This window comes from Phyllopteryx taeniolatus, chromosome 1 (genome assembly GCF_024500385.1).
Source record: "Phyllopteryx taeniolatus isolate TA_2022b chromosome 1, UOR_Ptae_1.2, whole genome shotgun sequence".
Taxonomy (NCBI): domain Eukaryota; kingdom Metazoa; phylum Chordata; class Actinopteri; order Syngnathiformes; family Syngnathidae; genus Phyllopteryx; species Phyllopteryx taeniolatus.
This window is the reverse complement of record NC_084502.1, coordinates 49,628,154-49,643,542: the sequence shown is the minus strand read 5'-3', so window position 1 is coordinate 49,643,542 and position 15,389 is coordinate 49,628,154. Positions and strand designations below refer to the sequence as shown.

At 43.3% G+C, this 15,389-nt stretch overlaps 1 protein-coding gene across 3 annotated transcripts in view; it reads right to left on the bottom strand.

Annotated features, from left to right (window-relative positions):
- Positions 1–15,080, bottom strand: part of fignl2 (fidgetin like 2) — a 543,953-nt gene extending 528,873 nt beyond the window's left edge. For 2 of the 3 annotated variants that reach the window (XR_009784572.1, XM_061747733.1), the window contains exons 1-2: positions 14,941–15,080; positions 13,737–13,877 (exon numbers count right to left, since the gene is read on the bottom strand). Coding sequence is in view for 1 of the 3 variants with exons in the window: in XM_061747733.1 (XP_061603717.1) it covers positions 13,737–13,761 (25 nt within the window). In the remaining 2 variants the exon portion in view is untranslated. The remainder of the gene's footprint in view (positions 1–13,736; positions 13,878–14,940) is intronic. The other variant, XM_061747755.1, reaches the window with a different exon arrangement.
- Between the last annotated feature and the right edge of the window lie 309 nt (positions 15,081–15,389).

Here is a 15,389-nt window from a genome sequence, read left to right as displayed (position 1 = left end):
AGTTTGTATGTTCTCCCTGTGCCTGCGTGGGTTTTCTCCGGGCACTCCGATTTCCTCCCACATTCCAAAAACATGCATTAATTGGAGACTCTAAATTGCCCGTAGGTGCGAATGGTTGTTTGTCTGTATGTGCCCTGCGATTGCCTGGCAACCAGTTCAGGGCGTACTCCGCCTCCTCCCCGATGACAGCTGGGATAGGCTCCAGCACGCCCGCGACCCTAGTGAGGAGAAGTGGCTCAGAAAATGGATGGATGGATAATAAAATCTTTAAATTATTAATTTAATTTAATAATAATAATTTAATAATTACTTGAGTAAGAGTAAGAAAGTACTTGGTGAAAAAAACTGAGTAACTAGTGAGTAACTTCAGATTTTTTCAATCAGAGTATGAACATCAGATAAAAATGACTAAATAAATATGAATGTGCCTTTTCAGATATTGTTGAACAATAACACTTAATCTAAAACATACAAATTGTATGAAATAAAATCTTTGTAAAATGACAAATTAAGGCAAATTCAGCTCCAAGAAATGGTCTTATACTGTTTCTACTTACACACAATACTATAGGCTCACCAGGCAGATTACAAAAACAGGAACAAGGCTGCAGTGGATATAAAAAGTCACTCCCTTTCAAATTACAGGTTTTTGTGTTGTAAAATAATTTTGACAAAGATAAATAATTCTCAAACATTTTCCACCATTAATGTGACCTAGAATTTGTACAACTCGACTGATTTATTTTTGTATCTTTTTGAGAGGAAAATTAAATAAACAACTGAAATAAACTTGAATGTGATTGACTAGGACTTGACGTTTAACGACGAGAGAGAGAGAGAGTGAGAGAGAGAGCATAGCGAGTGGCATGTAAATTGCGTGTAAAAGTACCGTTTCTTCTTACCATAAATACTGGAGAAAAAGGAAAAAGTATGCTTCATTAAAACTACTCTGACATGTACAATTTATCCAAAATGTTACTTGAGTCAATGTAACTGAGTAAATGTAGTGCGTTACTGCCCACCTCTGCACAATAGTCACATCGCAGGGTCCGTTGCGATGTTAGTGTACTGTAATATGCAGTGAATTAAATGTAATATTAAAAGTGACCAGCAGACAGAACTGTTTGGACACGCGATTAAGATTACGACATATGTTAAACTTCAAACAACACACGGAGCAGCCCAGAGTGTTGTGAAGTTATCTCCTTGTATGATAACTATGAAAGAGGATGCGAGAAACATTGTATACCTATCTGCTGCATTTCCTATTTCACTCTTCACAATTAAACTAATGTAGGCAGGCACACCGCAGCTGTGTGATGGTGCGAGGTGCGTTCAGGGATACTGCATAAATGGGACCAAATATGTTCCTTGATTCTGTTGTAATACAATACGTAATGTGCAAAAAATTATTACTAGGAAAATTATTATATGTATCAGAATGCTTTCATCAAAACACTGTACAATCACACTGTGATATGAATTGTATTTTATTTTGTAATATAACTGTATATAAGATAACATATTTTGCGTTGAGTCTTTTTTTTTTTTTTTTTGCACATTAAGGACTACAGTCCTGTTTTTCTTTTAATTACTCATTAAAAAAAACAAAATTCAAGCAACACGTTTTTCCTCATGTTTTAGAGATTCTAGAAAGCTGCAGCAGGCAACTAGTGTGGAATGAATGGGTGGCAACATTGGGGAAATGAAATGCCAGTATTTTGAGGGTAATAGCCCGTCAGCAACAAACAATATTGGAAAAAAATGAACTATGAACTCATTAATTTTTTTGACCGGTAATTAAAAATTTTGAATAATGAACTATGAACTGAACTAGTTAATTTTTGGAATGCTGAATTTGGTTGGACTTAGTTCGTGTAGAAAATGAACCTTCCCAACACTGATCCTGTATTATTTAACATTGTAATATATATCACAGGTTTTAAAAAAATCACAATGGAATTGTTTTCTAATATCGTGCAGCCTTGGATCACGTGACAGGAAGTGACCTGACGATAATCAACATAGTTTTTTTCTGAATTGTATTTGTTTTGATTCTCTTTTATTGTTATCTCTGTTAGAAATGATATATACTTGATATATACTTGAAATGATATATAAAGATACCAATATCAATATGCAGGTACTTTATCAGATTGTCATGTCATCACGTTATGTTTATATCCGAGTGAATTATTTTAATCTAACTGCGAGTTTAAGTCCTTTCTCTTATTTAGAAAGCTGGGTTACACTATGGCGGTCGCACTTTGACAAATTTCATGTAGGGAATTTTTCAAAATGAACACCTATCACAGGGTTCAGGAACCTTTTTGAGAGCCATGAAAGCCACATATTATAAAAAGGATTTCAGTGACAGCCATATGATATTGTTTTTTTTTAACACTGAATACAACTAAAAGCGTGCATTTTTAAGCCACCCTACTGTACCTGGAAGGACAACTGCCATTGGCTACTACCCCAAGATATAAACAGCCCTTTTGAGCTGTGTGCCTGCAGCAACCCTAACCTAGGGAGGTCAAAGTCGTCAACGCGTTCCATGTGCGTAAACGGCAAAAACACCAAAAGACCAGGGATGCTAGCACAAAGAAACTAGGAAAAATCTTTCACAGGTAAAAATATTTTGGGGTCTTTTCTAAAAATTACATTGACAGCACACACTTTGGCGTTGACAAAAAAAAAACCTCTTGAAAATCGATTGAGAATTGAGCAAGTTACAACTTAATTTAAACATTGCCTTTGATGGGAACATCGACCTCCCCAACATGGCTGCCATTTAGGCACGTCGGTTAGCTGGGTTTCTACAGCAAACTGACTAGTCTAGTCTTCATATTTATGCTCCAGCCACCCGAATTGTGATAGAAAATGGATGGATGGATTAAAATGCATGACAATGTTTTTATTTTGAACGTTATTTTTCACACTGTGCTTTCTGTAATGTTTTGCTTTAAAATATCAGCGGCATTATTCATTTATTGTGTTAAGAATTGAATTATTTTTGTGAGCCAGTTGCAGACCTCAAAAGAGCCACATGTGGCTCCTGAGCCATAGTTTCCCAACCCCGGAAGAGAGAGACAAGACAAATGTGTGACACTAAATGGCAAAGCTTTTTATTTTGTGTATGCCGTCTAATATTCTATTCTATAATATAATATAATCTAATAATTCTGCACGAACGACTGCACCTCAACGCACCCGGCTGTCAAGCTCCTGAAGTGTGTAGATGACACCACTGTCATTGGCCACATCAAGGAGTCTCTTATAGTCTCTCAGGACCTGAAGTGGGCGATCAACATCAACTCTGTCCTCAAAAAGGCCCAGCAGAGGATGTACTTCCTGCGGCATCTGAGAAAGCACGGCCTGCCACGGGAGCTCCTGAGGCAGTTCTACACAGCGGTCATCGAATCAGTCCTGTGTTCTTCCATCACAGTCTGGTTTGGTGCTGCTACAATAAAGGACAAACTCCGACTGCAACGGACAATCAAAACTGCTGAAAGGATTGTCGGTACCCCCCGACCAACCCTTGAGGACTTGCACGCTGCCAGAACTAAGACAAGCGTGTGCAAAATCCTCTCGGACCCCCAACATCCCGGTCACCAGTTCTTCCAGCTCCTTCCCTCAGGTAGGCGCTACCGATCAATGCAAACTAGAACTAGCAGACATTCCAACAGCTTCTTCCCTCTTGCAATCAACTTCTTAAACACCTAACCTACAATTCCATTGCAACATGCTGGCATTTTTTTGTCTTTTTGTCTTGAGTTTGTTGTCACATTTCTGTCGAGTCAATTATATATTACTCGCGCACTCACTGTAGTAGTCTCACCACGCTGCACTATTTGCATATCTGTTGTTGACCAATACTAGCCACTCATGCCAGAGTAGCATCTGCTCCATTTGCACACTGACTGAGGAGTATCTGCAACATTTGCACAATCAACATTGTCCCAGATTATCGTACTACTCGCTTGAAATCTCGGCGCCCTTTGCACAATGGTCATTGCACCGGACTATTGCAATATTAGTCATTCGAACTGCTCTAAGTGCTAGAGGACATCTTTTTGCACAATTGTCAAAAATAAATAAAAATGTACCAGCATTACCAGATAACTAGCAACCCTTTATTGCTCAGTGACTGTTTTCTCAATGTCTTTATGCCTCAAAAGTGTTCTCTGTCAATTGACTGTCTGTTGTCGTACCAGAGCGGCTCGAATTGCCGGAGACAAATTCCTTGTGTGTTTTTTGGACATACTTGGCAAATAAAGATGATTCTGATTCTGACATGGGTGAAGCATGACGTAAAAATTTTATGCTACACCGAATGCCAAACGCTAATAAGCCTCAAACACTTGTTTGACCAATCAACAACAAATTTGGTGAACATGTCTCTCATAATAGGATGCACCAAAAAAAGTCTCAAGAGAACATGCCCGCAATTGGAGTAGAAGTTGACCATTTTGCTATGAAGCAGCCGGACGGCGAATTCCAGAGCTTGTACTTTAGTTAACAAATTCTGACAAGGAAATCTGTCCAAATGAGCTCCAATTGGAAGCAGGTAGACTAGACAGATGTGCAATGCTAAATTGCCAACCTTTTTTGTAAAGCACTTCATCATGACTTGGCTGACTTAATGACAAAAGTTCCTTCAATCCCGCTTCTTGTTGAAAGTAAGTATGCACTAAATTGATTGCGATTTCGACACTGTGTCAGAAGGCACTATGTTAAAAGGCCTGGTATCTTGGACACAGCTGTCATTAGGGCAGATGACAGGCAGCAAGGAGAGGGGAGGCCAGAGAGCGGCATCAATCATTTGGGCGATGGATGACTTGGACGATGTAAACGTGTACAAGCAAATGATCTTTCTTGAGACATCTCCAGATGAAGTTTAAGCTACAGAGCGAGAGGCGAGTGGGCTTAAGAATCTGTTCTATATCAGAGTTAGTTATTTTGATTTGTTGTCCCGTCAGGATACCTTTAATGTCCTCTGTTCACAACTTCTTGGTGATTTCCAGCCCCACGGGGACATAATGTGTGGGATCACATGGCCTATTGCCAGAAAGATGTTCACTGAAATCTGAGGTCAGTCCTTGAGGATGGAGACAATGTGGACGCCAAACAACGGGGGTCACTAATCATTAATCAGCCGTGCATAATTAGCCAGTGGGCGGGAATATTGTGATAAATCCATGGGTTAGTCACAGGGCCGCCATCAATCAGAAGAAACACAACCACACACAGTCGCAGTCGGCCGTTCATTCCCATTGGCACATCTGCTCCCTCTGTCATGCGCTTCAGAAGATGCACTCACAATATAAGTGTGAAGAGTTTTCACACCTGCTGCCCAGTGCCCAGTTATATTTGAATGAAACAAGAAAATAAAATTAGATTAAAATTGGATTAAAACACATTTTCTTCGCAATTGCAAGACGTAATGGTATTATCAAGAAATGGTAAGTTTTTGTATTGGTAGTCGGTCTAAAAAAAGGGGTATTGTGCTTGCCAATGCAAGCCATAAATGCCATAAAATATGAAACCTTTTTACACTTTTTAAAACCTTTATTTAACCAGGAATAGTCCCATTTGCAAGTGAGTCCTGGCCAAGACAAACAAACAAAACAAACAAAACACTGAATGCAGACTCAGCAAATTCTTTACAAAGCTTTTCAAAGACAATATTTCAATGTTTTTTATGGTGCCTGTGGCATTTTTAATACATTTGAAGGGTGGATTTAAGGATTATGTGTTAATTTTTAAGGACAATTAAGGCCTTCATTTTGTGGAAAATCTAAAATAAGGTTTTTAAGGATTACCCAGAAATGTGTAGCCTATATATATAGCAGAGGTCAGACCAAGTCATTGCTTTGCAAGTCTCAAGTTAAGTCTCAAGTCTTTGCCCTCAAGTTCCGAGTCAAGTCCCAAGTCGAGACAGTTGAAATGTGTAGCCTATATATATAGCAGAGGTCAGACCAAGTCATTGCTTTGCAAGTCTCAAGTTAAGTCTCAAGTCTTTGCCCTCAAGTCCCGAGGCAAGTCGCAAGTCCTACACTTTGAGTTTTGAGTCCTTTCGAATCATTTTACCATCAAAATAAAATATGTATTTTAATATATGTAATATTTACATTTAATTAATGAATATGTTATATAATGAATTTATGTACAGGGTGATTGAAAAGTAACTCCCTATTTTAAAATACTTAAAAAATAAAATAATTTATTCCTATGTTGTAATATTTTTTCTATATTAAATATTTTTGTGTATGATCCATGATTAAAGGAGCAAGTCTATTCTACCAAACCAACGACTTCTTGAGAACACTACACTGACGAAACTAGACTGTAATGTACAGGAAGCCCAGACAGCGCACGGCCAGCCCGCCCTGTAACTATTTGCATGACCACCAAAGCTGCATTCCACTTGGTCAGCCGGTATCCATCAGCTGCCTCAGGAGTCCCACAGGCCAAAAAGACTCCTTCTTCAGCTTGACGGCATCCCTCACCGTTGGTGTCCACCAACAGGTTCGGGGATTGCTGCCACAGCAGGCACCAACCACCTTACGGCCACAGCTCCGGTCGGCCGCCTCAGCAATGGAGGCGCGGAACATGGTCCACTCGGACTCGATGTCCCCCGCCTCCTCCGGAACATGAGCAAAGTTCTGTCGGAGGTGGGAGTTGAAACTCCTGACAGGGGATTCTGCCAGACGTTCCCAGCAGATCCTCACAATACGTTTGGGCCTGCCACGTCGGACCGGCATCTTCCCCCACCATTGGAGCCAACTCACCACCAGGTGGTGATCAGTTGACAGCTCCACCCCTCTCTTTACCCGAGTGTCCAAGACATGCGGCCGCAAGTCCGATGACACGACCACAAAGTCGATCATCGAACTGCGACCTAGGGTGTCCTGGTGCCAAGTGCACGTGTGGACACCCTTATGCTTGAACATGGTGTTCGTTATGGACAATCCGGGATGAGCACAGAAGTCCAATAACAGAACACCGCTCGGGTTCTGATCCGGAGGGCCGTTCCTCCCAATCACGCCCTTCCAGGTCTCACTGTCATTGCCCACGTGAGCATTGAAGTCCCCCAGCAGAACGATGGAGTCCCCAGCAGGAGCGCTCTCCAGCACCCCATCCAAGGACTCCAAAAAGGGTGGGTACTCTGAACTGCTGTTTGGTGCATAGGCACAAACAACAGTCAGTACCCATCCCCCCCACCCGAAGGCGCAGGTAGGCTACTCTCTCGTCCACCGGGGTGAACCCCAATGGAAGAGAGTCCGACCCCTCTCGATAGGACTGGTACCAGAGCCCAAGCTGTGCGTGGAGCTGAGTCCGACTATATCTAGTCGGAACTTCTCGACCTCACACACCAGCTCGGGCTCCTTCCCTGCCAGAGAGGTGACATTCCACGTTCCTAGAGCCAGCTTCTGTAGCCGGGGATCGGATCGCCAAGGTCCCCCCCTTTGGCCACCGCCCAGCTCGCACTGCACCCGACCCCTATGGCCCTTCCCACAGGTGGTGAACCCATGGGAAGGGGGATCCCCGTTACCCTTTCGGGCGGTGCCCGGCCGGGCCCCATGGGTGCAGGCCCAGCCACCAGGCGCTCGCCTTCGAGCCCCACGTCCAGGCTTGGCTCCAGAGGGGGGCCCTTGTGTGATTCCCACAATGCAATGTGGATTTTCAATAATTAACCTCCTTATTGTTACGTTAAATGTCATTGTCGTCTCTTTGTATGTTAACAGTGGTGCTTGGAATGTTTACCTTATTTCACTGTCACATTTATTATTGATTTATTCTATTTATGTCTGTTTTTTTTTTTTTTAATGAAACCATTACTTTAGATGGTGTGTGAAAGAATGACCTCTTGGTCAATTCCTCCACCAGAGTTTGCCCAACAGGGTGATATGGTTAAAAGATATTAAGAACTAACTACACATAATTAGTATTGGGGTGGAACACCTCTATCTAATAAATAATCAGTAAGACCTTCAGCATTATGTTATTACTTATCACACTTAACTGTAGTAAAACAGTAAGTAGCACATGTATCTATAAAAAGAGAACGCTACAAAGTGTTGGTTTATTTTCTAGTCAATGGGTTCAAGTCCAAGTGAAGACATAAGTCATTGCTGTTCAAGTCCAAGTCGAGTTTGGTCAAAGAAGTCTAACAAGTCCATATTGTCAAGTCGAGTCTAAAGTAATCAAATTCATAACACGAGTCAGACTCGCCGGCGGCACGGTGGCCGACTGGTTAGAGCGTCAGCCTCACAGTTCTGAGGTGCGGGGTTCAATCCCCGTCCCCGCCTGTGTGGAGTTTGCATGTTCTCCCCGTGCCTGCGTGGGTTTTCTCCGGGCACTCCGGTTTCCTCCCACATCCCAAAAACATGCATTAATTGGAGACTCTAAATTGCCCGTAGGCATGACTGTGAGTGCGAATGGTTGTTTGTTTCGATGTGCCCTGCGATTGGCTGGCAACCAGTTCAGTGTGTACCCCGCCTCCTGCCCGATGACAGCTGGGATAGGCTCCAGCACGCCCGCGACCCTAGTGAGGAGAAGCGGCTCAGAAAATGGATGGATGGATGAGTCAGACTCGCGTCCAAGTCATGGGACTCGAGTCCAGACCGCTGATAAATAGTGCTGGTCTGAGGCACTAATCCTCATGATTGTGCCTTGAGTGTTATTCAAGTTAAAAAATAAAATGCAAAAGTTTTTGTTGTTGTGCTGAGCATTTGGGGTAGGGCTACAGCCAAACTGCTTGAGGAGAATTGTGCCTTGAGTGTTATTAAAGTTAAAAATAAAATGCAATACAATAACATACTTCAGAAAATATGAACTCAAAAAGAAGCCATTAGAGAATAATGTCCAGTTGAAAGCATAATCTGTGTCTTGTGAAAACTTGTTTTTGTGCAGGGTATTTGGGGTCGGGCTGCAGCCAAACTGTTTGATGGCATTTGCTTAACATTGATTAATTGACAAAGCTGTTTAGAATTGCTAATGGCTGTGCAGGAAAAAAAAAAGAAAAAAAAGAAAACGCAAATTCCCATCTGCAGGCCTACTCAATTTACAGCCCCTTTTAGTACAAACTCTGATACAAGAAAGCCTGCGGAATAATTGCTGGATGCGTCACTTCATGCTTGTAATTTCAGAAACAACTTCCCCATCCCCCACGCCTGCTAACACACGTCCACAAATGGCAGGAGCCTGTCTGCTGCACCCTCCACTTTAAGAAAAACAGGCTCCTTATTTTGTGTGACTGCAGGCAGGCTTTGGGTCATTTTGTCCAGTAATATATCAAAGAGCAGCTGTCCTCAGGCCGCGTGATGACAAATCACTCTTTTCATCTGCCTCGCTCACCTATCTCCCTGTTTCATGAACATGTTAAGGCCTCTTTATACTCCCGCGCTCACGTGGCCGAGGGCGCCCGCGTTGCATCACGTGACCGACCCATAGGGCCGCGCGGCTCCTGTGCGGCCCTTATGACGGCACAAATTGTCGCCGCGCGCAGAATGCTGCGGAGATCATCTCTCGTGATTGGTCCGTTTTAGTCACATGCTGTGATGACGTACCCAGCTTTCCCCTTCGTTCAACATACCACCGATGCTGACGCCTTCTTGATCGATTTTGCAGTATAATTAAACATATCATCTAGGTCCATTTGTTCTAGCAGACACTGTTCCACGGTCGCCATTGTTGTTGCTCTGTTCCTTGTTCCGGAAAGGAAAGGAAAAACGGCTTTCGGAAATGGACAAAAAATGCAGAGGAAACTCCACCCTGCGGTGTCCCAGCCAATACCAGCTGTAGTGACACCCCTGACTTGGAAGAGAACTGCAGCCCATTTTCAAAACAGCGCGTATAAAGGCAAACTGCGTGCGGGATAACCGCAGTGACGTCAGCGCGGTCACCGCCCCCGCGAGTATAAAGAAACCTTTAGGCTCATGTATGATCCAATGTTATAAGCTCTGCATGGAAGCCAAACAAACACAGGACGCTCGTGTTTGTTCCTCTGTGTCGATTTGCGACCGCTGCATAATAAACACCAGAATAATCCAAATGCGTTATTTCTCAAGTGTAGTCATTTACTAATTAGCTGTACAATGTGAATACTGCTGCCTCGGGAATCTAGTGAAGTGTTGCCATCCAAATAAGCCTTCTTAATTGGGCCCTTAACAGGGGCAGGGGTCTCCTTAATGAGCTGATGAACCCTTAGAGAATGAGAGCAGAGGTCCTCACAGGGTCCTGGGCACCCAACCTCCTGTTTTTGTGGGCACACGCGCACGCACACGCACACGGCCACGCCCACGCACACACACAGAGACTGGGGCCTAATTAGAGCCCATTCACAACCCACACTAATGTGTTTACTCAAGGGCCTCACAAGCCCCGCCACCAAACCACTCATGCCACTCGGTCCCACAATGGTGATGGGCACCAGCATGACCCTACAGCGTAAGATCTGCTCCTTCTTTCCTCAATGCAAGCCACTTCATTGAGAAAAATCACTTGCAGCAAACATAAAAACAATGGAGTGAGGGAGAAGGTAGAGGGGTCAGACGGAGGAGAGTTGTAAAAACTTCCAGAACTGTGCTGCTGCTCAGTTCATCTTGTGTGCACTCTTAAAATAAAAGGTATCGCTACACCAGCAGGGGCCCCGAGCAACAAGAGTTAGGGCACTCATGGGTTGGTGGCCTGGGACTGATTTAAGAGCTTGTTTGAAGTACAGATTACAGATTCTTTGCACCAAATCCCTCCAGGAGTATCCATGACCCCTGGAATCTCTCTCAGGTTTCCTCTCAGGTCCGGCGGAGGCCTGATCACTACAGCTTGAAATCCTATGGCCGCAGACCAGCAAGGCTGCGATCGTACATAAGAATAGCAACTGAGTCACTGCCAGTACTGAAGCAAAAAAAAATGCTTACTAGAATTCAAAGTATACAGCATTAAGAAGCAGGAAAGCTCCACATTCCCAAATAGAGAATTCCATTGTTGAAGTTATTATCTTCACAAGTACCTCATAGTCCGATTTGTGCAGACAAAAATCACAACTGCAGTCTTTCGCTCAAAAGACAGAGCTACGGTGTCACCAGCGAGCGCAGGGGCGTGTTTGCGTGTCACCGGTGTGAGAGTAAATAGCGCGACTATGTAACACCACTGTGCATGTTCCGACACACACATGCAGCTGTTCTGCAATGATTCCCACCCTACAGAGGCAATACAGAGCACATCTGCTCAATCCGGTGACAAAAAACACGGAGCAATCGAACAATGACAATAAATCAAGACACAAAGAATTAGTGGGAAGTAGAGCAGAATGTTCCCAAGAAGGGAGAGCGTCTTCCTACACTGCCAATGATTCCGCTGGCAGTTTGTGACATGCTTTGACTTGGCGTCCACTTCGGCACTGGGGAGTGTGTTGGGTCAATACGGTCTAGAAGGCTGCAGGGAGCTAATGGAATAACCAGTAAAACACGCCTTGATGGGAAGCAGCACAAGCATGCATCCACTTCCCCGCAGCAAATGGATGTTTTTAAACTCATTCTGAGCTTTGCTAACGTAGTTGTTTCAGGGGCAAATGGGCGTTTTTCTTGGTAGAAGTTGCACACCCACACATATACTGCAATCTTGCTAATGAAGTGCTTTTTATGCAAATAACCCTGACTCGTATAATATGTAGTGTATTATTAGGTAATACTTTTGAAATGGACCCTTATGTTTGGTTTCTCCTTCTTGGAGCTGATAAAGCTCCTTTGAGGCGAGTTACAGGAGAGGAGGCGGCTGAGGCAGCACCATGCTGGCTGCGAAACAATGCTGTTTTCGACTTAAATGAAGCCCAGTGTGTGTGTGTGTGTGGGGGGGGGGGGGGGGGGGGGGGTCTAAATGAGGCGTTTGGGGGCAAGGCCAGAAATGAACATGTCAGTTATTAGGTCAGCTCTGACAAGAGTAAATAGAGCATTGTGTGTGTGTGTGTGTGTGTGTGTGATGCAGTCCTAAGAACCAATATGACAAAAGTGTTTTGGTAATGCGAAAACATCAACCTCCTTCCTCCGTAGGTGATGAAACATTCGGACCATGGCAGGGAAAATGCCTGTACAGTGGAACCTTGATTTAGGAACGTCTCAATGTTCAAACTATTCCATTTACAAACCACAGATCGAACAAAAATATTGCCCAATGGTCGAACTATCTCACAGTGTGCAAACGTTCCATACATCCATTTTGTACTAGGCGCCAATTGTGGGGAGGCGGCTCGCTCTCAGATGCTCCAGCGTCGCAGTCGGTCACTACTTTTCTCAGCAAATGCTTTGCATCGTGTGCCTTTTTGGTGTTTTTCGCCTTTATTTTGACATTTTGCTAGCTCAATATGGGTCCAAGAAAAGTCACAGACAAGCGTGGAAAGAGGAAGCGACTCACTGTGGTCTTTAAAATATGATGGTCAAAGATATCAGAGCATATTACTCCAATTCTAAAGTCTCCACACTGGCTCCCGGTCAGCTATAGAATGGACTTTAAAGTTCTGTTATTCGTCTATAAATCACAAAATGATTTAGGTCCTAAATACATTCAAGAAATGCTAATGGATTATAAACCCAGTAGTGCTCTGAGAGCTACAGACTCAGGTCAGATAGTGGAGCACAGAGTCCAAAGCAAACATGGTGAAGCAGCTTTTAGCTGTTGTGTTGCACACAAATGGAATATGCTGCCAACAGAAGTAGTCAGCCCCAGGTATCAATATTTTTAAGTTCAGGTTTTAAAACAAATGTTTTTTCTCCTGCTTACGATTTAGCATTTTAGAGCATTTCCATTTTTAAAGGATCTTTCTTGCACTGTATGTTTGTGAGGAGTATATCAATGACGCATGCATTGCAGAGCTTGCTCACAAATATGGAAGAAATAAGCCCACAATTTCCACTATTGTGGAAAAAAAGGCATTTTTTTGTTGCTGCTGACATGGCCAAGGGAGTGACTTTATCTTCCAAAGGAGAGGAACGTCTGGACCAACTCGAAAAGCTGTTGCTCAGTTGGATAAATAAAAAAAACCTAGCAAACATTTCCAAGACTATCATTTGCGAGAAAGTGAAGCTCTTACATGCAAAGCCCATCAAGAAAAGAGGAAGCTGCAAGTTAAGAAGTCAAGGTAAACTGGATTTCCTTTTCTATTCTTCATAATTGTAGCAATCTGCATGTTAAAGTTAAGGGTTTTTGTGATTTCCAATTTTTTTGTGACTATGAACACACCAGAGGGACTTGTAACAATGTTTGGGTGCATGTCAGCAGGGCAGCTGCATTTGAATGAGGAGCACAGTTCTGCTTATTGTTGTTGTTAACTTGTTAAAAAAGACTTTTGATCATTCACCCCTTGTCATGTTTGATACACAGTACCGTATAGCTTTATATTGTGTTCAAATGTACAAACATTTGCTGAAATAAGGACGTTTGTCAAGGCTGTAACCAGTTATTCAAGTATACATTATTTCTTAAAGATACATTATGTTCAATTTACCAAGTTTCAAATTAAGTTTGTAAATCGAGGTTCCACTGTATGTCTTTTCTCATCTGGTCACAAGCTACATAACAGAGCGTCAACGCCGGCTTGCTTTTGAGTTGTGGAGTTGGGGGGTTAGGGCTCATTGATTAAGGCAAAGTCCAACTAAAGCCTGACTTGGCTGGTTGTTTGTTGTGACATGCATGCAGAAGTGGTGAGGGAGAAAGAAAAGGTGCAAAGTACTCACTATAGGGGACAATGGGACTCAGCATTCTGTGGAGCTGGTCTCACTGAAGAGGAATGCGGTTGGGTGAATGCTGGTGACGGTTAGCGTTTGTTAGGCTGTAGTCCATCACGGGCATGTGCTTGCACGGATAACGCGACAGCCCTGCCAGGGAAGGACAGAGTTGATAACATTTGGACCAACAAGGCATGAAAAAACAAAACTCAACACACAAACAAAACCCGATATTCTGTGTGAGAGAGTTGTGGAAGAATCCTGAAGTCCTGTCAGTAGAGTGAAAACAAAGCACAAATGGACACACACAAGGGTGCTCATTATGGTCAAGCATGAAGCTGATTGTGAAGCTGCGTGCACCCTCAAAAGAAGGCTTTCTAAAATCTGCCTCACAAAAAGAGACACACGCATACCACAGCTCCACGCACTGAGCCTATAAAGACGGCATTCTTTGCACACCAAACAATTTGGCCTCTGCTGAGATGCAAAATGCAAAACAAAATGTTCATAGTCTAAATGTAAACTCATTCATCAATTGAAGAAATTTATGTTTGTGTTTCTTTGATTAATGAAAATGTATATTTGAATATACCATTTTAGTCATGTACACATTATTTTGATCCCACACTTTCTGTTTTACCCAGATTTGAGACACTGCTGTGTGGAAATCTCCACAATAAATAGACTTTACAATAGTAAATTGTTGAAAACAGAAGAATATTCCAAAACTTTACTCCATGTAAATTCCTATTAGAATAATAATGTCCTTCTAGTTAAGAATATTTAACTCAAAACAATGTGGACCATTCGTTAACTTTGCATATGACCGGCCGCCCATGTACATTGACTCGTGTCAATGAACGTGAAAATGAAATGATGCAATGAACACAGCTCTTTGACAGTCCAATATGTACGTGTCAGCCCACAATAACAAACTACAGCTTCCAGTTTCAAAGCAAACACACAAGTTTGGAGGAGGCTGAAATGTCAGCGCCTGACTCCTTCCTTCCTTCCTTCCTTCCTTCCTTCCTTCCTTCCTTCCTTCCTTCCTTCCTTCCTTCCTTCCTTCCTTCCTTCTTTCCTTCCTTCCTTCCTTCCTTCCTTCCTTCCTTCCTTCCTTCCTTCAGCAGCCAGCCAATGTGACTTCTAAAGTCATGAAAGCAGATCATTACAGAGAGCGAGATAGAGAGCTCAAGAAGGCATGCAGCTTTACCTGTTCATGCCTGCATGTCCTCCATCCCATCTGAAAGCAGCGCTTGGTTAATCCCGAGAGCAGACCGGACCAGGCCACTCTGTGTGTGGGTGTACACTGCTTTGCTTTCTTTTCACATATGGGACAGAACTTTACACTCACCACCCCCCCTCTCTATCTCTGGCTTGCTCTCTTTCCCTCCCTCTCTCTTTTTCTCTCCCCAGCACTGGCCAGTGACGAGAGTGAACACTCCCCTCCCCCATGGATCTCCCGCTCCCCCGCCCACTCTCTCTCTCTGTCAGAGAGAGAGAGAGAGCGCAAAAGAGGGAGGGGAGGACAGCAGGAGGGTGGATGGATAGATTGACTGACCAATCTGCTCTGTGGTGCACTGTTGAGTTGAGTGAAGAAGAAGAAAAAGGATATGAGTGTCTGGTTTTGAGTTTGACTGTGTCGGAAGAACACTTTTGAGT